Here is a 22627-nt window from a genome sequence, read left to right as displayed (position 1 = left end):
AGGCATTTGGCATCTCCTTCTTCAAAGCTAACTGGGCAACTTAGGGCTCAGCCAGGTGACAGCTTGGAGCAGTTTAAGAAGTCACCATCTTCAAGTGAAACTCAGTAATTGATTCTGTGAAAGCACCTACTCCTTTGAAAGTTGAAGCAAAGTAAATTATGTTTTGCTTCTGCAGGAAGTTTTAATTTTTAACTGAAATAGATCACAAACGCTCATATATTCCATTGATGTGCCTTGCCTGCAGGGATGGTATCTTCCAACTAAACTACTACAAATACTCATCTAACCAAGCTCTAAGATTTCCCTGCTTGTGAATTGCTAAGCAAAGGGGGAAGAATTACCTAGTCTTAAAGGATCACGTAAGAAACCACTGTTAGAATTAACTTAAGCCTGAGATCTCCTTGTGTATCTCCAAATGTACATACTACTGCAGCTCAGCTCAGTGTTTCACTTAATAATGAAATTACAATAGCAAATGCCATTCCTAAATATATCCAAGCATCTCAAACTCATCACATATAGGCTACAGCAAGGGGGTCATCCATCCCTGAATTACATCATCTTGGACAAGCCAAAGTTAGCACTAATTCTACAAAAAAGGTTATTGTTTCTCCCCTGCCCACTAAAATAATAAAATTGTTAGGTTTTCCACATACAACTATTTCTTTCCAGTGTGTTCAAATATGAACAGTAGAGCACACAGTTGAAAAATCAGGGTCCACATGTTTAATAATGGTAAATACCTCTTGACCATTTGCAAAATAGCTAACAAATTCTCCATATCTTCACAACAATCTCTTTCACACAGGAGACTTAAACATTTCCAATCTATAGGAAAACCTCCATAATACAAACCTCCAATATTCACAAAACTCATCACTACAGTCTACTTCACATGCTTTATTAAATTAGCAATGAACTAGTAGATGATTAACGGGCAACTACACAGAACAGAACAAAACAGAAACACACAACCAGAACAAAATCATTTTTAGAAGTCATAGCATATGAACAGACAGATGATCCCCTATTTAATATCCAGGCCAATATTATTCACATGAAGCAAATCATGAACTCATCATTTTACATCACTCGGAGATCGCCAATGCAGATGGCAAATACATGCAACTGGATCACTGTCAAAGTTGAAGACAAAGGAAGGCAAAATGAATACTACAGCCGTTTTAAATCGCCTTATGAATTCCCAGGGAAGCTGCATTAAAATTCAACAAAGTTAATAACCCACAATTCCCTTCAGAACATACCTAGGTTGTCAGCTCTTGCTGTCTCCAAAGCCTATGCAGTAGATTTGTCCCCACAGTTGTGTTTTAAAACAGCAGGACAGAATGAGAACAACAGATTAGTTCCTTGCAAGTATAAATGTATCCTATCAAAGATGGTAACATCAAAAAATGTATATTGGGAAAAAAGTAACAGAATTGTAGAAATTCAGTAAGACATAATTATAGCCCACATAGCGTGTTAAATGCTTATACTTTAAAAAAATATATAATAATGCTACAGATTCTGGCTAAAAGAAGCTGTCTACCCAAAAATCCACCAAACCCACAAATAAACCACATCAGGCAAACAAGCTGCAGTATATCTTGAGCTTTACAAAAACCATTTATTTCCTTTGGAAGTTTTCCAGTCTTACACTGGTATTTTTCTGATCTCCTGATCGTTTTCAGTATTATATATACTTTCCCCACAGTACCCCCAAATCCTCCTCAGACATTTTATGAGTCCTTACTCCCAAGCAAAAAAAAAATATTCCTACATTCATTCACTTAGACATCAGGTGAAAACAAGCACTAACCAGTCTCTCTTCTATGACTTCTGTCTCCTTTAGAGAAGACCAAGACAAGAAAGACAGTTCAACAACTATGTCTACGCTAGGGAAACACAAACAGATTTCTGTAACTCAGCTGTACACAAATCTCACATTGCCTTGCTGCAAGAATAGTCAGGTTCTTTATGAAGACTTAGATAATCTGTCTGGTAGTAGCATTGGGATGTTGCTGGTGACTAAACAGTGTTTGTTACTGAGGACACAACCATAACAGTAGCATCAACTCAGGCTTTTCAATGTTCGTTTTACTCTGACGTTCACTCAAAGTTCATCAGTAAAAGTGAACTGGCATCAAACATGTTTTGGTAACTGTATTCGAAAGACAGTACAAATGCAGTCCACAAATCCTGAAGGCCTTAGAGTTGTACCCTCTTTTAAGTACTGCAAGAGTCATGCTACCATGCATCTATTAATAACAATTTTAAAAATCCACCTTCGATAGTTCTCCTACTGTTTATAAAAAGCTGGTGACCTAAGTGCTATATACATGTGACAGCCAAATCCAGAAACAAGGACACATACAGTTGACCTAGGGTTTTGGGTCATGCTTGCCTTAATATATAAAAATCTAGCAGGACAAAAGGAAATAGGATGTTAGAACAACCTGGTAGATCCAACTTTTCTGTAGGATAATCATAAAGCAGCTATATTTGACTAGAAACATAAGCCTGATGCAATGGAATGCACAGAGGGTTTTTTGGTTTTCTCCCCCTCTTTCTTACTAAGATTATTCCACAAAGATAAATTACCATCTTGATCCGACTAGCAAGTGATGCAATACCAACCCTTAACTTGGACTAGAGCTATCAATGTGCACTGGTGGTATCACAGACTTTCTGGATCTTGTGGATTTGCCAGCAGAAGGAAAACATTTTGAGAGAAGAAAGCCACTTCCGTGTATTTGGTTACCTTTTCCTAAAGCCTTTCATACAAACACAGAATCACAAAACAGCCCAGGTTGGAAGGGGCCGCCAAATATCACCTGGTCCAACCTTTTGTGGGTAAGGGAGCCTAGATGAGATTACCTAGCACCCTGTCCAATTGTGTCTTGAAAACCTCCAGCGATGGGGACTCTGCCACATCTCTGGAGAGGTTGTTCCAGTGATTAATTGTTCTCACTGTAAATAATTTCTTCCTTATATCAAGGTGAAACCTCTCCCAGTGCAACTTGTACCCATTGCCCCTTGTCTTCTCCATGTGGCTCCTTGTGCAGAGAGGAGCCTCCATTCTCTTTGTAGCTGCCTTTTCCAATACAGACACTACCCTTTCCTATACAGACACTGATGTTCAAACAGCTGCCTGATGGGTTGGACCAACCTCCCCTCCCAAAGGAAAAAAATTATAGCAAGGGCAGAAAGTAAAACTGTGGTGGGGTTCAGCTAGAGGATAAGTGGGTACAGTGGAGAACAGGATTGCCATTTGGAGGGACCATGACAAGCTGGAGGAATGGGCTGGCAGAAGCCTCATGAAAATCAAAGACAGCACCATGCAACAGTCCAGGCTGGGGACTGCCTAGGCAGCAGCTCTGCAGAAAAGGATCTGGAGTTCCTGGCTGACAAGTTGAAGATGAGTCAGTAGTGTGCCTTTGCAGCAATGAAGGTTAAATGCACGCTGGGCTGTACTAGCTACAGCATACCCAGCAGGTCAGAGAAAGCGGTTGCTCCTCTCTACTCAGCTCTTATGAGGCCACATCAGGAGTACTGTGTTCAACGTGGTGTCCAATACAAGAAACACATCAATAACCTGGAAGTCCAGTAAAGAACCACTAAGATGGTTAGGAGGCTGAAGAATGTAACATAGGAAAAGAGGCTGAGGCGAACTGGTCATGTGTCACCCCCCCGCCATCCTTGAAGATTTTTGCAACTCACCTGGCTAAGGCCCCGAGCAATGTGATCTATGAAGTTAACTCTGCTTTAAACTGTTGGACTAACGATGACCTCCAGAGTCTCCTTCAGACCTAATTCGCTCTATGATCTATGGTAAAAGGAGGCTAGATTGCTCCATTTTAGCAGCCACTTGCACTTCTGCCTAATTGAAATGACAATGGAAATGCACCCTAAGTTACAAGCCTAGTCTCCCTAAGCTTCTACACAACTGAGAGATTTTGGTACCTCTAGAAGATGACTGCAAGTGCCTAAGATAAGCTATTTCTCTGACTGGCCATCAAAAGAAGTCTGTGTCTTAGCAGTGACTACACAGAAGGGGAGCAGGGAGAAAAGGCTTAAGTTGCATGCCCAAGTTAGATACGTAAGGTGACAAAGTAGGCAAATCTCCTGAAGGTTCGGCCGGTAAAGCCTGAGAATACCACATACGTAACGGACATAAGGCAAAACGCAGCTGGCTTATGAGGCTGGAGGTCAAGTTTGTAGGGATACTGGTGGTAGAGACAACCTGGGATTCATCCCAGAGTACTGAAGGAGTTAGCAGATGTTATTGCAGGACCCCTCTCGATCATCTGCTAAAGGTCTTGGGAGTCTAGGGAGGTTCCTGCTGACTGGAAGCTAGCCAATGTTATTCCAATCTACAAAAACTATGTGAGGGACAACCCAGGGAACTACAGACCTGTTAGTCTAACCTCAGTTCCTGGAAAAATTATGGAGAAGATTATACTGAGTACTACTGAAAGGCATTGAAAGAATAATGCAATCATCAGGCACAGTCAGCATGGATTCATAAAGGGCAAGTCCTGTTTAACTAATTTGATATCCTTATACAATAAGGTCACCCCCCTAGCTGATGAAGAGAAGGTGGTGGATATAGTTTTTCTGGATTTTAGTAAGGCTTTTGATACTGTCCCTCACAGCATCCCTCTGGACAAGTTGTCCAACTGTGGGATGAGCAGGTTCACAGTGTGCTGGGTGAAAAACTGGCTGAAGGGCATTTCAAAGGGTTGTAGTGAATGGGGCTACACCTGGCTGGCGACCGGTCACCAGCACCTCAGGGCTCAATTCTAGGGCCAGTCCTGTTCAATATCTTTATCAATGATGTAGATGCAGGAGTTGAATGCACCATTAGCAAGCTTACTGATGATACCAAACTGGGAGGTGCTGTTGACTCTCTTGAGGGACAGGAAGCCTTGCAGAGGGAAGTAGATAGATTGGAGCATTGGGCTATGACTAATGGGATGAAATTTAGCAAGTCGAAATGTCCAATTCTGCACCTAGGACAGAGTAATGCCAGGCACAAGCATGAATTGGGAAAGGAGTGGCTGGCGAGCCGCCCTGCAGAAAGGGATCTGGGGGTGCTGGTCGACAGCAGGCTCAGTGCAAGTCAGTTGTGTGCCCTGGCAGCCAGGAGGGCAAACCCCATCCTGGGGGCATCAAACACAGCTGACCAGCCGGTCAAAAGAGGCGATTATCCCGCTGTATTCAGCATTGGTGCGGCCTCACCGGGAGTACTGTGTGTAGTTCTGGGCCCCACAATTTAAGAAGGATGTTAAGGTCCCTGAATGCATCCAGAGGAGGGCAACAAAGCTGGTGAAAGGGCTGGAAGAAACGTCCTATGAGGAGCAGCTAAGGACCTCATAGGCTTGTCTAGTTTGGAGAAAAGAAGGCTGAGGGGTGACCTCATTGCTCTCTAGAGCTTCCTGAGGCAGGGAGGAGGAGAGGGAGGTGCTGATCTCTTCTCCCTGGTACCCAGTGGTAGGACGCACGGGAGTGGTTCAAAGCTGCATCAGAGGAAGTTCGGACTGGACATTAGGAAGCATTTCTTTACCAAGAGGGTGGTCAAACACTGGAACAGGCTTCCTAGAGTGGTGGTCAATGCCCCAAGCCTGTCAGTGTTTAAGAGGCATTTGGACAATGCCCTTACAGCATGCTTTAACTTCTGGTCAGCCCTGAATTGGTCAGGCAGTTGGACTAGATGATCCTTGTAAGTCCCTTCCAACTGTAGTAGTCTATTTTATCCTATCTCACCCACCTTTCCATTTACAAATGAGTGATTTTCACAGCAAGGCACATCCAGGAGGAGCAATGAATCTCACCTAGGCATTTCAAAATCAGGTTTCAGACCAGAACCATTCTGACCTGAAACCTTGACTCTGAAATATCTGGGTTTTGGCACATTGCTCATCAGCCTGCACCAGATCATCTAAGGTTCAGACGAAAGAAATACTGTGAAGCTTGAGCTCCTCCCTTCAGGCTCCATGCAAGATCTGCTAAAGAACGTACTACTGCTCTCCACAGTGCTGGAAATAACTTTTCAATCTCTCGTTTAGGACGTGCCAGATAGGATCTGCAAGAACCTGAAATTGTCACCAAGCTACCCATTTTGAGGAAACTGTTGGGAGAGACTCAAGTATGTAACTTGGATACAAATTCTTGAGTACAAAGAAAGTCTACATTTCTTTAATAAGTCACTGAGGGAAAAGCAGGCAGTGAAGGTGACAGTAAAGACTGAAAACTGATTTGAAAGACAAAAGGCACAACTATGCTGGCAGACTACAGTTTTCCTTGGCAAATCTGCTTAAGAGACACAGCTCTGACCCTATTATGATGTAATGCCCAATAAAAAATACCAAGTGCTGCTTAGTATCTTGTCTTCACAATGTTTTCCTTCCTCTCTCTCAATGATGAGAATTTCAGTACAAGAATACTATTAAAATGACACTGACTTCTAAAAAGCTACCAAATTGGCCTTTGCAAGTTGTACAAGCACTCAGAATATCCCTAAACAGAGTACACATCACATTCTTAATCATCCCTGAGATGTCCTCTATAACAAAATAATTATAGAGTCCTACATAAAAGTCTCCAATGGTCATCCTAAGAATTTGGCTCCGGAGTTCTTCAAGCAAAGATTATTACCCTGCCTGTATCAATAAACTGGAAAGCACAGAGCCGATATTTTGGTTTATCTAATTTACTCTGGCACTAACAGAAGAAACATCAAAGCACAATCATACCCAGTAAAAAAGGTGAGAAAAGAATAAATGAGCAAGCAAGATCCCAAGGCCAATTTTCATCAAGAAATTATTAGTTCAGTTGAAAGAAATGAAACCTACTCAAAGGGCAGGAGAAATATCAAAAGTGAACAGGAATCACCGGAAGTATCATTTTAAGTGGTGAAGATTAAGTTAAACTTATTGTATTAGCTATAGAAATATGCAAAATAGTTCTAAACAATCTAAACTCAATTAGCAGGAGCTATTCACAGCATCTTAGAGCTCACTGTGGACTAACTTACCCCTCTCAGCCTACGCTAAGCTCTATGATGCCATGACTATGTTGTTAAGCTAGATCACCTAAAGCCAGCTCAGGTGTATTTACCTCTGTAATACACTGCCAACTCTAGTTAAACATTACAGGCCATGCCTATTGAACTGATATTATACAAGCTCTTCACAACACACCTCCTCATGAGTTCACCAAATGATTCCCATATTTCCTGTGGTGGGGCACATTCAGATACCAGATTGCATGTCCTGTAAAGTTCTTCATAATCATGAATTCATGTATTCTTGTGTGTTTCTTTAACAGAGCCCCAAGATAATTTCTCCAGAACTGTATCTGAACTGCCAACCTGCATTCAGATCAAATAATACAACAGATCTAAAAGCTCACTTGAAAAAACATCTACGAAAGGAAATGTTCATGTTAAATACAGCTGTCTTACAAAAACTCTATGAGTAACACTATATTCAGCATGTATATGCCAGCACTTGCATATTGCAGGAATTTAGAGGGCTTACTCATATGAATAATTCTTTACAATTCATTAAAAATACAAGTAAGGTTCCTAAAGTTCGCTCCCATTTAAGCCATCCCAACATCAGGGCATGAAGTGTACTAAAATATTTAAGAATATACATTTATAGGTTTGATTTCTAAAATACTTATTAAAATATTTCTTTATGCTTCTAAGCAATAAAACATTTAACAAATAAGCCTATTATAAAACAGACTTCTCTTAAAATAAATTCTTAGTGTTTAACGGGAATTAGGGACAGCAACTCTTCCAGCTCTTCTAACAACAACCAGCTAAAGCAGGTTTTTTGGGGGGTTTGGGTGTTGGGGTTTTTTTTAATATCTTATGAGGTTATAAACGTTAATAAATTCAAACCACATCAAGCTGACATTTTTAGTTTTGCTATACTTCACTGAAATGTATGAATGCAGAAAACATACACAATATAAAATGAAAGGGGCAATCAGAATGCTTACTTTCTCTAAATGCTTTACAGTAGCCAAGGAATGACAACAAAAAGAACAGGGCACACAGTAGGTCTGCTCTGCCAACAATCCCAGCAACCTTAAAAAAAAAAAGAAAAAAAAAAAGAAAAAAAAGAAAAAAGTTTCAGATTACCAGATTTTATTCTTAGAACACCTGAGATACAGGTACACACACATATACAAAGTGAAATTTGTCGAAGAATATCGCTGTATCACTACCACTTCTTTTTTTTAACCTGGTTTACTGGATTATTGACACCCAGTTTTCTAAGCTGCACCCTAATTTTGATTGGGTATTGCTTAGTATCAACTAGGTAAATGATTTGGCTTTAATTTATGAAAAACTGCTGTTTTAAGAAGTGAAGAAGGACCTCACTGAATAAAATGTAGACTCTGCCCAATTCTGTCTGTTTTTTGGATCAGGTTGCCTTTCAGTAGAACGCTTAGCAAACATCCTGAAATCCAACAAAATTGGCAGCTCTGCTGAAATGCAAATCAAGACTGTCCACTTCCAGAAGACAAGCCAGCCTTCAAATTTCAGTCTGAACACTTAGAATGGACAAATAGTTTCCAGCCTGCAAAAACAGGAAAAAAAACCCCACCCCTCCAGCAGTTTCTTGTGTTATATTAATTGATTTTATTAGAGGTACCTCCAAACACATCTTGTAACAGAAGCTGTACTAACACAAAAGAAAACGAGAAGCGCATTCTGGGACCTCTGTACTCTGGATTTGTGCCAACCTACTTAAATCAAGAGCATTCTCAGGGCCATCAACAAGCTTTGGTTCAAGCCCTTAAACTGTATTTACAATAACTTGCTGAGACACAGCATGACATATTTTTGGATCTTCATTCCTCAATTACAGAAGTGTTGGGATACACCATGAATTTTTTGTTGAAATCACGACACAGGGGGTTGGCAGGGAACTGTATAGGCTCTGATGTTGGCACCTCACTAGAACATACACCCAGAGCAAGGATCATAGAAACACCCCTTACTTTTCAGTCTACCTCTGCTTCCTGGAGTCCTGGGTTCCATGTTTCCAGGGGAAGGTGTACACAGAGGCCTTTCTGAAGCAGGGCAGAAGAGCTACAGGTTTGTTTTTTTTTAATCCACTTTTTGAGGTGATGTTTCAGGGACAAAAGCAGAAACTTTGGTTCCTGTGTAGTATACCAGTTGTCCCATTTTGTGAGTGGAACAGAAAGAGGAAAGTAAAGAGATAAATTGCATCTTCATTTTGTTTAAAGGCACCTGCTAACCCTCTCTTAGGAAAAGGGCATTTTTTTGTGTCAGTCTGACATGATGGAACAACTCTTTCTAAAGAACATTAGAGAGAGAAAGAGAAGTGTAGAGGCATGAGAGTAGGACTGAATCCACTGAAGAGACTCCCTCCCACTTTCCCCCCTCAGCTTCACTCAAGCACTGTAAAAGGAGAAACTGTTGGACTCCTAAATTCGGTTCAGAAAAACTTCTTGATTTATCCAAAGCCAGGCATCTAACTTTCCTGCTTCTTCTTCTATCTTATAAAGGAATTATGAGAATTAACTCGATAGCTGTGGAGTACTTTGAAAGGTGAAAATAATGAAGTGTCATTCTGTTTCGGGAGCTGCTCTCAGCTAATGAGATAAAAGTAAAGGTGAACTGACACAATTTTGAAAATAGATGCCAACTTGTTACAACAAAGAGATTAAAGGGCTAATAACACACATATGGCCTCAGATGACTCCAACAGTACAATGTTACCTCAAATGCAGGATCAGGCCTATAATGTCTGGTAACAAGGTAAACAAAAAATAGTTTTAAATTAGTATCAGGTATATTCTTATGTCTGCATTTCATTTAGTATTTCATCACTCAAGCGTTAAAAAAATTAAGCATTTTTTAGAGGAGAGAACTACACCACAAGAGTGTTTACTTGTAGGTAGAAAAATTATAATGACAGATATTTTTCTTACATAGGTACTGAAAGCATTAAACTTTTCAAGATCTGTTTTACATGACAGTTTGTTTTGTGCTGTATATACCAAAATCCAAAGCAGCAGACAGATTCTTCACAATTTTATGTCAAAATATGTCATCTCATTTCAAAACCAGGATGTCATGATACTTAAAACTCACAGCTTTAAAATCATGAGGAATGTTTTTCGAGGAGATGCTGCCTGACACACACTCATACTAGAAGCACAGCAGTATCGTGACTGCTTCAGTGCAGCAAGATTTATTATTCACTGTGTAAATGATTAGAGGCCTTTGTTCACTCCTGGATCTTAGAAGAGACATAGTATGTAAGCATGCTACTTTTTTCCTCTTCTTCCAATGTTTGCCCAAAGCATATGCAAGTCTTCAAACCTCGCAGACCACATCACTTGTAATTTATTTGACATGACCAAGGTCTTATTAACATTTGGCTGCTGATTTAAATATATTTTGAGAGTCAAATGGAATGAAGAATAAAATTATGGATATTGATAAAGGAGACAATAGTAGGTCTATTAAAAAGTTAAGACTCAAGTGAGATTTCTCTTTACATGTCAGAACATCAAAAGCACTGAGGACTTGTTTTACTTCACTTTGACATCTAGAACTGGTTTTGGAGAACAAATACAAGGGGCCCTTCTGACACTAGCACAATGTGCTCTCACAAAGTTATTCTGCAGGTGAGCAAACACCAGAGAATGACTGGCAGGATGTTTTAGCCATACTGCCCAAAAAGGTGCCAAATTACTAATACCTAACTTTGCACTGTGTCTAGGTTTCCAATATAGGCAGGGTCCCCAGTCAACTGAGAGGCATAGCTTTCCATAACCTCTTCCCCATCAGTCACGTGCAAAGCAAATGAAAAAAGCCCAAACCATAGCATATTGTGAATAAATAAATATCAGTGCCACATATATAGAACAAGGTGCACTGAGGATTCAGTGTTCAAACTAGCACAAAGATCAAAGTTAAAGTCAGCACTTTTTCAGTAGCTCAGTCCTTTGAAACTCTAAAAAAAAATTATTCCTGCATTGTAATTATTTTATATTTCATTTATTCATTATTACAAGATCGAGCCATCAGGGATCACATCCAGCAAGCCCACTGGCATAAGGCCATAAGATTTTGTTAGTTATGAGTGCAAAAGAGCTTTCTAAGAAAACCATCTTCTCTCCACTAGAATTTCCACACAAGGACTTTGATCTTTGGTCAGGTATTTTAATTGGTTGCTACGCACGTGCCATGTTTCTATTCTGCATCTTTACAGCTTCAACTTCTAGCCGCTGTTATGCTTTTATCTGCACTATTAAAGGGCCCACTACTATCAAATTTGTGTTCCCCATGTACATAATTATAGACTGTGATAAAAAACAACATCCTTTAATCTTCTCCTTCATATTAAAAATATAAACCCATAGAATTCAATCTCTCATGACACAGGATGATTTCCAGTCCTTTAATCATTTTCATGGCTCTTCTGAGCCCCCTCCATTTCTCCCCGTGTCCTCCTTGCAGCATGGATTCAAAACTGGATGCAGTATTCTAATCCAGTCACATACAGAGTTCATATAATGCCCCTACTCCAATTTTCTATCTCTTTGTTTTTTTATCAAAGCAAATGGAAATGAAAAGTGGTTATGTGTTTGCATTCAGTTTATCTTCCATTCTCCTTGGCTGCTCGTGAGCTAATGTTTCTAGTAATGAATTCTTAATCCAGTAATTAGGGAAACTCTGTAGTTTAGGGCTATCCTTCTTTAGTTATTGTACTTAAATGATTTAATTTATCTTCCTTAATAAGGTCCAGCCCTGTGGAATTACAAGCTTTTGGTACTAACCATAATATTTGATTGTTCTCGTAAGACATGTGCCAAGAGAAGCGTTAATAATATATAAAAGCAATGTGTAGAGTATAAGGCTATGTCAAAATTAATTAGTCAAGGTGGTCAAGAACTTCTAAGATATAAATCGTTGGAGCTAGTTATTCAGTACTTACACATTCAGTGTGCACTGGATGTACAGCAAACAGCAAAGCAGCTAGAAGAGATGTCTTTGGAGCCAGGTTTAGCCTTCTTCCTTTATTACTGAATTGCAGTCCACCCAATAATATCGAGAACACATCAACCATCAACACTGAGATAGTACAATGCAGTATTATATTGATGACATGGAAACCAACTGGATAGAAGCCTCCAGCAAAAAGGTAATTAATTCTATATAGAAACAAAAACATTAAGGCTAGGACTTAAATCAATGGTTAGAGAGATGCAAACACAAAACCTAAACAACCCCATAGCTAGATCATACTAGACCCCCCCCCACAAAAAAAAGGCTGAAAAATACCAGCAAATCCCAGCATGCATGGTATTACCACTTAGCCACCACAGTCAGCTAGAAACAATGTCCTGATCTTTTCTCAAAGGTATTCATATGGGATACCATAGTCAGCATAATATCTGTCTTCTCCAAAGACATATGTTAATGCTATTATGTTAATCATACCTATGCTTACTCAGAACTGGCTTTTGGTCAGCAACATAACTTCAATGTTACAATGCAGGAGCATCCTGCAGATAAACAACCCAGCCTACTGGGGGGATACCGTTAGCCTTAACAGGAACTCTGTCCAAAACCAACCTGACGAAATTATTTTAATTAAAACCACACAGTGAGGAAACTAATATGCACTGAGACTATGATTTACACTGACATTCTAGCTGAAAAGCATCCTAGCATTTTGACTGACAATGTGGAAACCATCTGGGTACAATCAGTATCAATCCAGAAAGTAGTCAGTCAGCACATCTTAGTAACCAATTTGTGAGACTGGTTAGAGAGAGGTTTCATGCAAGTATTAGAACCAGAAGGAAGTGTAAGTGAAAATTCAGTCTAAAACCCTATTCCAGATAGGAACTCTGCGGTAAAACGGTGAGGGAGGAGAAAAGGGAGAAACATCTTGTTATTATCCATACACTTTTATCAGTAGGTGAGATATACAGAAACTCAGTTTGGATAGGGGATTTCATATAGTTCATTTGGTCAGTCTGCATCTGGCTTAAGTGAAATCTATTAAAAAAACCCTAACCTGTTATAAATGTGATACACATAAAAATTGGAGCTTAGGGAAATTAAGAAAACCACTTCTTACTTGTGAAAATAGCATTTTATGGACCACCTCCACATGCTCGTCTATATTTTCAGATATAGTAGTGACTGTATCCCAGTTCGACCTTTAAACTAACCAGGATGTTACTAGAGAATAATATACCACAGAGACCTTGAAAAGAAAGGAAAGCATGTGCTGTGTAACGCATTGAAAGCTTTAATAGGTGTAAGACTCTGACACATTCTATTCAGTTGTGTATTTTCCTTGATGAAAATGTGAAGAAAGCCCAACAGACAGTGAAATCCACAGCACTAAGTACTTAAAACACTGACACTGCAGTCAAGAGTCAAAGTTTTTGCTTGAATATGAGGACTATGAGTGGGAGTACTTCTTCACAATCACTTAGTCCCTGGCTTAGACTGGACACAACTGCAGAACCAGTGCCAGGTGCCCATCCACAACACTGACTTGCACAAGGAAAATAAAGAAGCTTAAGACTGAGTCCTCAAAGATTCTCTGCATTACTGTGCCCAGTTTGTACATGGTCTACTACTTGCTCAAACCTTTGTGCAAAAAAACATGAGCTAAGCATCTACAGAAGTAATCCTCATAAACTTTTAGTTATTTGAGAAAACCAGCAAGTCATATATACAGGCAGACACCTCTCTCACTAGGATTCTCGGACACAAACACTCATCTTAAGTATCAGGGGGGAAGAGGTGGGAAGATTATTCAGTGACCTAGTGGCAAAAGGCCACAGGAGATCGATGCTATTTATAAAAAATCATTTGACAGGTGACCAGGAAAGCAGAGAATAGAAACTACAATAGCAGTATAAGTGGCAGTGTGGCTAAATAATGGGAACGTACACCTCCTAGTTCTTTGATGATGGGACCTACATACTGAACCATACTGCCCCTAGTACCAAGGTATATGAAACCATAAGATGCAATCTCTGAAAGGTACATTGAAATACAGAATGTCAAAATAATGTATACTTTGGGAAAGAAACAATTTGAAAATTAAAACTCAATTTGAGATTAAGGTAGTGAGCAGGAAAATCATACTCAGGAAAGGCATCCAGCTACCCTCCAAATATTTTGTCTCTCTCCTTTTCTGTTGCCTCCTCCCTATAATCAATTGAGCCAATATATGTTAAAAAAATTCAGACCTCAAGCAAAAAGACAAGTCTCACCTGAAAGTTAGGACAGTTAGTGGTCGATATGACTTATGACTGGTATTGCTGCTGAGTTTGCTACCCCAAAAGTCATGATGCCACAGGTCACCAAGTGGGGTTTCTGCCCTGAGGTCCTGAAACGAAACATCATAAATTATCAGATTCTTAACATTTCTGTTTTGTTCAAAGCAGCTAAACCACAAACAAGTTGTAACTAATACTAGCTCATGCCAACACGGACATAGCAGGTGTTTTGTTGGCTCACTACGGACATTTGACAAGGTACCCAAGTTTGCAATGAAGGTCACACCTTCGATGCCTGTTGTCATAAAGGCCAAGATGCTTGGATTCTGTAAGTAGGCATAACTACATGGAATTTACTAGAGATAGGCGTATTCATATCAGTTGATGACCTGGTCAATGGCTGAGATATGAAACACATAAAAAACCCCTTTACCTTATAGTTTTGGAAAAAGTCTTTGATTTTAGGTCTAGGTTATCTTGTGAAGGAGACCAACTACAAACTGCTACAAATAGCTATTTTTCTACCAGTGTCAGTAGCACACCTACCAATGAAAGCATGAAAGCAAGGAGACTAAAGATAGAAAACAACAATTAGCTGGTTTTGAAGCCTTACTTCACACAGGACACTATTCAAATAGCTTTTCTTTTTTTTTTTTTTTTTTTTAAATTCTTAATACATGAAACCAAGAATCAATATCTCTATATACTGCTCTAAAAGATTAATGGGGAAGACAGAAAAGTAATGCATTATTTTAATTTCAGGTGGGGTAGGGCAATATTAAAAAACACTGCAAAGGAAAAGTCCCCTCTTTCCTTTTATCTTAAAGCCATGCTGATAATGAAAAAATCCAAATAACCTAGACTGTTGAAGGGAAAACATACCCTTTGGTGATGAAAAAAAAAAAGGACCTTGGTAGCACCCACCTCAGTTTTCTGTGAGGACAAGCTGGGAAGCTCAAACTAACATATTCATCTTCTACTTGCTCCTCTTCCCCTGCTTCCCTGGGGCAATTAAATACCAATTTATGCTATGGCAAATGTGCAGGTTAAATACACTTAAGACAGAAGCTAAGAACAAAATTGTACTAGCAAATGAATAGCTTTCATACAAATGCTGGTATTACACCTGCAATCAACCACAAGTTACTCTACCCCCACCTTCTCCCCTGAAATTGTTCAAGAGACCAACGAACCAAAGCAAATTAACAAGCCAATACAAACACAAGTAACCAGACAAACCGGGTTGCTAAATCCATGAAAAGTCTTACAAAGCCTGGGGTCCTATGTCTTATTCCTCCCATATCTCCATCTACGTACAAGATTCCCTCATTACAATACCCTTGGTTCACTAACTCCAGTTCCTCTCAAATGCTGCTACCATCTCACTTGCTTCTACAGTATCTTGAGCACCTCCTGTGGTCTCCAGTACCTTCCATCTCATTCTTAGCTAGCATTTTTGGCCTGCCAAAGTACAGCCAAATGTCTGGGCCACGCTACCTGGCTGCTGAGAAACTGAACTTAAAATAACTTAATTTTTCTTGCTTCCCTCTTAACACATTCTGACTTTCATCCATCAAAAAAAATGCAGGAAGAGATTTCTTTCTATCACTTGATCAAACTTGGCCAGTATTAGACAACTGGTTAAAAAAAAAAAAAAAATCAGGAAGGGGAAGTAGGCTAAAAATCCTAGCACACTGTCAAATGAAGTGAAGCATGCTCTAACAGGTTCCTAATCAATACGCAGAAAAGAGAGCAGGGCTAACACCGTAGTCTTTGAAAAGTCCTATACTGCAGCTGTCAATTAAGGCATTCTCAGGGACAAATCTTAAGAAATCAAGACTCATGAGGGATGCTATTTGGGCTTAAGAATTATCAAGGTGCGAAATTTCTTCACTCTCACAGATGTTTCTACAGCCAAGCAAGAGCTACAAATGTCTTTCTTCTCCCAGGACTCCAATTTTGGCCTTAGGCACCTAAATTCCAGTTCCATTCCTCACTGGTATGCACAAACCCTAAAGGTCATAATTTGACTCTCAGAGCAGGAGTGCACTCAACCAGCAGCCCACTAAATCAATATAGCTTGCTTTTCCAGGGGCAAGTTGGGACTGGATTGTACACCAACATCTACTGAAGTCTTTGTACTCTGCAGGGGACAGCTGTTAGTGGGTGTTGTGGCCCTCAGACTGTTTTTCCAACCAACAGCACTGCTCCTTATGTACATTTGCCAAAGAAAGGGACTATGAAAGAGAGACTTCTTTTTTAGTATTAAAATTTTAAAATTGTATCTTCTATGTAACAGATGGTCTTCAATAACTTGAGATGGGAAATATATTGAGATGTGCAAGGCTAGATTTCCCTTCCCACTAGAATCAGTCTTCTTTTGTCTTCCATAGGAAGAATGCAGGAAAAGCTAAATACCTGGAATTATTGAGTGATTAGATTATACTTCCATATGACCTAAAAGACCTTCAGTCATGTATCTTGCTCTTGTATCCAAGTTCTGTGAGAAAAAGTTTCTTACATTAATTTTCCCACTCAGTGGACTTACCCTAAAACAGGAATGGTTTGCTCTAAGAGACACAGCTGTTTAAAAGTTATGTATGATTTTGTCTTCAAGAACTGAAAGTAGATATCAAAGAATATCTAAAGATTTGATTAGCAGCAGATTACAGACAGCAGAGTTCAATACTTTAAGAAAGGTCAGTTTTTCTATATAAAGGCTTATGGAAATGACATTGTGTCTGAAGCTCCTCCTAATCCAACTGCTTGTCTTGCCAAGCTAGTAAATAAATAAAAAGTCACTGTTGTGTACCAGTTAAAATGCTGCCTAAAATGACAATGAAGCATGTGGAAAACAGCCTTGAACCCCAATAAAATCTAATAACAGAATGTTCCACAATACAGTAGGCATGGTGTCAACTAACAGTGTATCTTTTGCTAAATAAATAAATAAGTAAAATATTGAAAGATTGCGATGTGGTGGGGGGAAACTAGTAAATTAACAAAAAGGTCACTGTGTGGTACCCAAGAAAATACTGGTATAGTAATGCTCAGTAAATCTACAGAATTACTTCACCTGCTGTCTCTCCTATTGAATAGGAATAAAATATGCTACACTTTAATAAACTGTGCCTTTGCTAGATGCTCTCCCTCCCCATTAAACTGGTAAACTCTGTCTCTGCATTTTTCTTATGAATATATGGGAATAAAAAAATCCACACGACCCCTGTGTTAAAATGATACTGTCACAAAAAACTCATTTAATTTCTAGGGAATAATAGAGGATTTTGATGTGCAAAATAAAGTAAGCCTCACAGTTTTCCAAACATGCAGAGTAGGTATGAATTAATCTATTTAAGCAGTTGGCTGAATTTCTCAGCATTGCCAACAGCTATAATCCTGGTGCAGGTTGTTGTGTTGTATAGATAAATTGAAACATTTTGAAAGTAAAGACTGAAAGAAATGAAGAAGTATCACAAGCGTGGCAATTGCACATGAACAAAACAGCCTGCCTTGTTTCAACATCAGTCTTTTGTTCATTCTTTCAGGAGGTTATTATAATTGTGCCCCAAATAAAACTTTGCAGAACGAAATATTGCCAGGAGCTGTGTAACTTAAAATATAATGCTTCTTAAAAAAAAAAAATTAAAAAAAAAAAAATCACTGTAGGTTCTTAATTTGTCTATAGTATTCTCTTAGAAGCTTTGAGATTTATTTCCAATTTAGCAGATGTATTCACTCCCCCCCCCCCCCCCATTTATAACTCAAGATACGATGACTTACACAAGCATAATACAAATTTGTCTGAGGAAACAGTAATTCTGTGGGATTCTAAAAGGCACATTGCGGTAAGTTGCCTCTAAGTCTTGTGCAAGGCAAAAAAAAGTGAGTTGTGTTCTTCTAGCAGTACGAGTCTCCAGATTACCCTCCTTGTAACCCCATGGCTTCAGGAAAACAGAACCAACAGATGGGGGCAATTCTTTTTACCCTGTTCTTCTCTTTCCAAACACTTAAGTATCTTCTAGAACAGCATAAGAGCTGTAACAGCAAGACCCACCCATGAGCACAGGCTCACTAACTGCTACATGTGATTCTATGAAGTGTCTCAGCAATTAAAGACACTCAGCTTCTCAAAGTCAGAAGAATCTCAGCTAGAGGTTTGAGTCACATGTTAATTTCTAAGCATTTCAAGGATTGTTCATTGCATGTATGATCAAGTTTTTAAATACAGCACAAGAATACTCTGCATCTATTTCAAAAAAATACTGTTGTCACAGGAACTTTTAAGTGGGGAAGGCACATAGGAAAAGGAAGCTTTCCTTGCTCCTGTAACATTTTCATGATATAAACCACAGCTGGAGAACCCTTGCACCCTACAATCGCTTAGTGATGCATTATGTATCTTGGAAGCAGAGTAAGTTTATTCATTGGGCTTATTCATCTGTCACCCTGAGAAGATAATGAAAAAATCTCCTATTAACATCAACGGGTATTAGAGAAGTCTACTGCATACTCTCGCTGACTTAGAAATGAGCATAACATTAAATCTATAGACAGTCTTGATGTACAGGTACCCTGTGAATAAGCGTTACTAAACATCACATCCAAATTTGCTGCAACCCTAGATAATGCTTTCTTAGACGACAAGCAGACAAAGTCCATTTGGTATGGCAAAAAGAGCTCCCTTCCCCTCGACCACATATCAACACTTGTTAAGCAGAGCATCTCAGTTGCAAAAGAATGGAAAGGGACACATTCTGAGGAGAAAAAAAAAAAAAAGCTGTTTAATTTGTTCACTCTGTTGTTTATGTATTAGCACCCAAGTCATGTTATTTAAATAGCTTTAGGAATAAGATTCTGTTAAGCATACTTATGCTTCTAGCTTTTTGGTAGAGTACTGCTGAACAGCTTGTTTGCCAACCTTAAATAAGGCTTACTTTAAAAAAAACAATAAAACAAAACAGAAAAATGAAGTTCAAAAAGAGGAATATCAGAAGGAAGCTCTTCACTAGGATGACTATTTTGGGCTTACTTGGATCAACTCTTGTCATTATTTCTTTTCCTATGACCATTTATGTCAAAGGGCGTGGGGGGAAAGAAGAGAGACAAACCTTATTATTGATGATGGCTTCAGAATCATCAAAGACAAAATCTCCATCATAGCTGTTAGCAAAACAGAGGAAGGAAATTAATGCCACAACCATTTTAGCCCAGTATGATGGAAGCAGGAACCATGATACGTCATGGTCCAGATTAGGCTCTGTTTGTGCCATTCTGTGAAATGCTTGTTCCGAGTTGGGAGCTTCAGCATTATGTTGGTTGCAGATCTGAAAGAAAAACATACAAATGCACGGTCATAGTTGCACTTCACTAAAAAAGAATTTAAAAATGGAGAGTTGTGTTGGGAGAGGAGAATGAAGTTTCATACAACCTATCATTTTTTTCTCTCGGTGCATTTCATAATTACTGGAACAGATCTAAACATAATTTTGTACTTCAAATGTGGAAGAAAGGCACAGTTTCTCATGGTCAGAGCACAGAGGTAAAGCCAAGAAATTCTTAGATTCTAAGTTAAAGCGTTGGCACTGGTAAATTCTAAAACCTTGAGCAAATCACTGTTTTTCTGTTTCTTACTATTCTTTTCAAGTGTAACAAACAGGGGCACCATTGGGACTGTGGAGCATTTATAAAGTTCTTAAGAGAATGATAAGCACTATAATTTCCTTCTGAGTGTGAAAAACAAACACCATCAATTGCGGAAAGAGCTGAACTCTCTTCTGTTAATCGAATTAAAGGATCTAGTCTTACATATAGCCCATATAGGGAATTCATACAAACATCACAGGTAGACATATACAGGCAGCAGTTAATGGACTAGGCCCTAAATCTCAACAATTCAAACAATGAGACAACAAGACGCATACAATTAAGACCAAAGTAGTGTTCACTACTTTGTTCATTCTGCACACCGCAAGCACAGTATAGGCTAAATTCCACTGCTGTATTCATGGGCTTATGAGGTTGTTGAGGTAGATGAAGAAGGCCATGCAATCCAACAGCATGGAGTGATACATCAGTGTGGAGGTACCAAGGCTAGAAGTTTACCCGTGAGTCACCTTTACTTGGAGGGGTCTCTTCTGATGCTCCAAAGCCAGCCCTCTGCCTGGACACCAATTCTGCCTCTGCTTCTCTGGTGCTCTGACAGTATTGTGAGTGGTCTTATTATCAAGTGCTGCTATAAATGGCAGGGGGAGGAGGTTACAAATGGAAAACTACAGTAAAAGCAGGGCAGAATACAAAGTTTTTATTTGTAAGCCCCCAGAATGATAGGCACATATAGTAGCCCAGCTTCACACTTTCTTCTTATTTATTGGCTTCTTAAATCGACGGCTGCACCGCTGAAAATATCGCATTTAATGTCTTCACACAATCTAGGAAAAAGCTCCAGTCGTTCGGCTTCTTGAACAGACCTGACCAATAGAGCTGCTAAGGCAATTGCTTTGTAGCTTTCCGTTTGCAACGCTAAATTCCAGTCTCCAAGTATTCCCAATCCCTGTACACACACATGCACACGGACAGGCAGTACTCCCTGTCACACCAGTGCCCCTTCTTGCTTTGGGGACTACATAGCGGTGCTCCCAAATTCGGATAAAGTCAGTAACACGGAGCTGCGCAACCTGAGAGAGAATGGAGCTCCTCAGCAGAGCAAAGCAGACCAGCCACTTTCCGAGCAAAACCTTTCCTCACAGTAATTCACCCCTGCGCTCTTAGTTTGACGAAAACAAAGACTAAAAAGCAAGGCTGTTAATCAGAAGGAAGCGTACGGCGTTGCTCCTAACAGCACCGATACAGCAGCAATGCCCGCTACCCTATTAAAACGTTCGATCTACTCAAAATTCATTTTGCCTTTAAAGTTTCTCCCATTACGCTCGTTCTGTTTATCCGATGCACATCTCCTGAGCAGGCCAGTCCGGGGGGGGGGGGGGCTGCCTTACCCGGGCAACTCGTTAACCGCCCAGGCGGGCTGGGCACCCACGAGGGACCGCCACCCCCCGAAGGGCTCTCTCCCCTTACCGACCGGCCCACAGGCGACTTGCCCACCCCCCACCCCCCCCCACCGCCCGGTACCGACCCACCGCGGACACCCCCGCGGAGAGAGGGTGGTGGTGGCGGTGGTGTGTGAGGGGGGGCACGGCTCCGGCACCGTGTGTCCCACCGGAGAGAGCCGGCGCCGCGGGCAGGCTCGCACCAAGGGTCACAACGGCCGTTACGCGGAGCCCCGCAAACTTGAGGGCGTCCCGGCCGGCCGGTACCGGGGAAGGAACCCGCCCGGCAAAACAAGGGCGAGGCTGCGGGGCGGGCGAACCCCGCCGGGAGTTTCGCGGTGGCCCCTGCCTCACTCACCGCTCCCCTTTTGTCCTGGCGGCGGACCCGCCGAGCCGTGGGGGGTGTGTGTGTGGGGGGGGGGGGTGTGTGTGTGTCCCGTCCCGTCCCGCCCCGGCCCTCAGCCCCACCGCCGCGCCGTGCGGGCCAGTTCCGCCAGCGCTCCTGCCAACAAGCGGGGCGAGGGCGAGGCCAAGCCGTCCTCCCAGCCCCCCGCGGCGTTACCTGTGAGGAGAAGGAGCCCGCGCCGCATCTCCCGCCCGGCTACCGAAACTCTCCCGCCCGGCGAGCCCCCAGCCGGAGCGGCGCGGCGGAGGAGGGGCGGCGGCGGCTTCGCCTCCAGGAAACATCCTCAGAGCCTATTGGCTGCCTCGCCGCCCCACCCCTCCTTCTCCCCGCCCCACCGGGGCGGCTGCGTGCGCCCATTGGCGGCGGCGGCGGCGGTGACGCGCGGCAGGCCGGGCCGAGGAAGCGGAGCGAGGAGATCACTTGCGGCGGCGGCGGGGCCGGTGCCAGTCGTTGTTCGTCGTCCCCCCTCCCCGCCCCGAGCTCCACACCCCCTCCGCCTCACACAAAGGCGGGAGCCGGGCGGCCTCCCCCTGGGCCCTGCCCGCCGCTTGCACCGCGTTCCCGGAGCGCGCCCTCCCGCCCCGGCGTGGCGGTCGTTGTCCCGCGCACCTGGCGGGGCGGGGCGGGGCGGTGTCTCGAGCAGGCTCGCCCTGCCCTCGCGCGCCGCCGCGACCGTTAGCGCGACCGTTACCAGCGGGTGAGCCCGGGCGGATGGGGGGGTCTCGCCTGGCCCCCGGTGAGCCCGGCGGGCCTGGGACGTGCGTGTTTCTGTGCCCCGACACCCCCTCCCGCCCCCCCGCTCCGGCTCTTCCCTCAGAGGCGAGGTTCCTGCGGTGGCGGGCTTAGACGAAGCGAAAATCCCACACCCTAG

The 22627-nt window shown here is 41.6% G+C and overlaps 1 protein-coding gene across 3 annotated transcripts in view; it reads right to left on the bottom strand.

The window, feature by feature from the left end:
- The window catches only part of TMTC4 (transmembrane O-mannosyltransferase targeting cadherins 4), a 58731-nt gene extending 36705 nt beyond the window's left edge, over nucleotides 1-22026 (bottom strand). For 2 of the 3 annotated variants that reach the window (XM_052785691.1, XM_052785692.1), the window contains exons 1-4: nucleotides 19416-19646; nucleotides 14299-14414; nucleotides 11994-12210; nucleotides 8014-8101 (exon numbers count right to left, since the gene is read on the bottom strand). In XM_052785691.1, the coding sequence (XP_052641651.1) occupies nucleotides 8014-8101; nucleotides 11994-12210; nucleotides 14299-14414; nucleotides 19416-19646 (652 nt within the window). Of the gene's footprint in view, nucleotides 1-8013; nucleotides 8102-11993; nucleotides 12211-14298; nucleotides 14415-19415; nucleotides 19647-21912 lie in introns of those variants that run through there. The other variant, XM_052785693.1, reaches the window with a different exon arrangement.
- Between the last annotated feature and the right edge of the window lie 601 nt (nucleotides 22027-22627).

The sequence above is a fragment of the Harpia harpyja genome, chromosome 4, assembly GCF_026419915.1.
Source record: "Harpia harpyja isolate bHarHar1 chromosome 4, bHarHar1 primary haplotype, whole genome shotgun sequence".
NCBI classification, from domain to species: domain Eukaryota; kingdom Metazoa; phylum Chordata; class Aves; order Accipitriformes; family Accipitridae; genus Harpia; species Harpia harpyja.
This window is presented reverse-complemented; position numbering and strand designations above follow the sequence as displayed.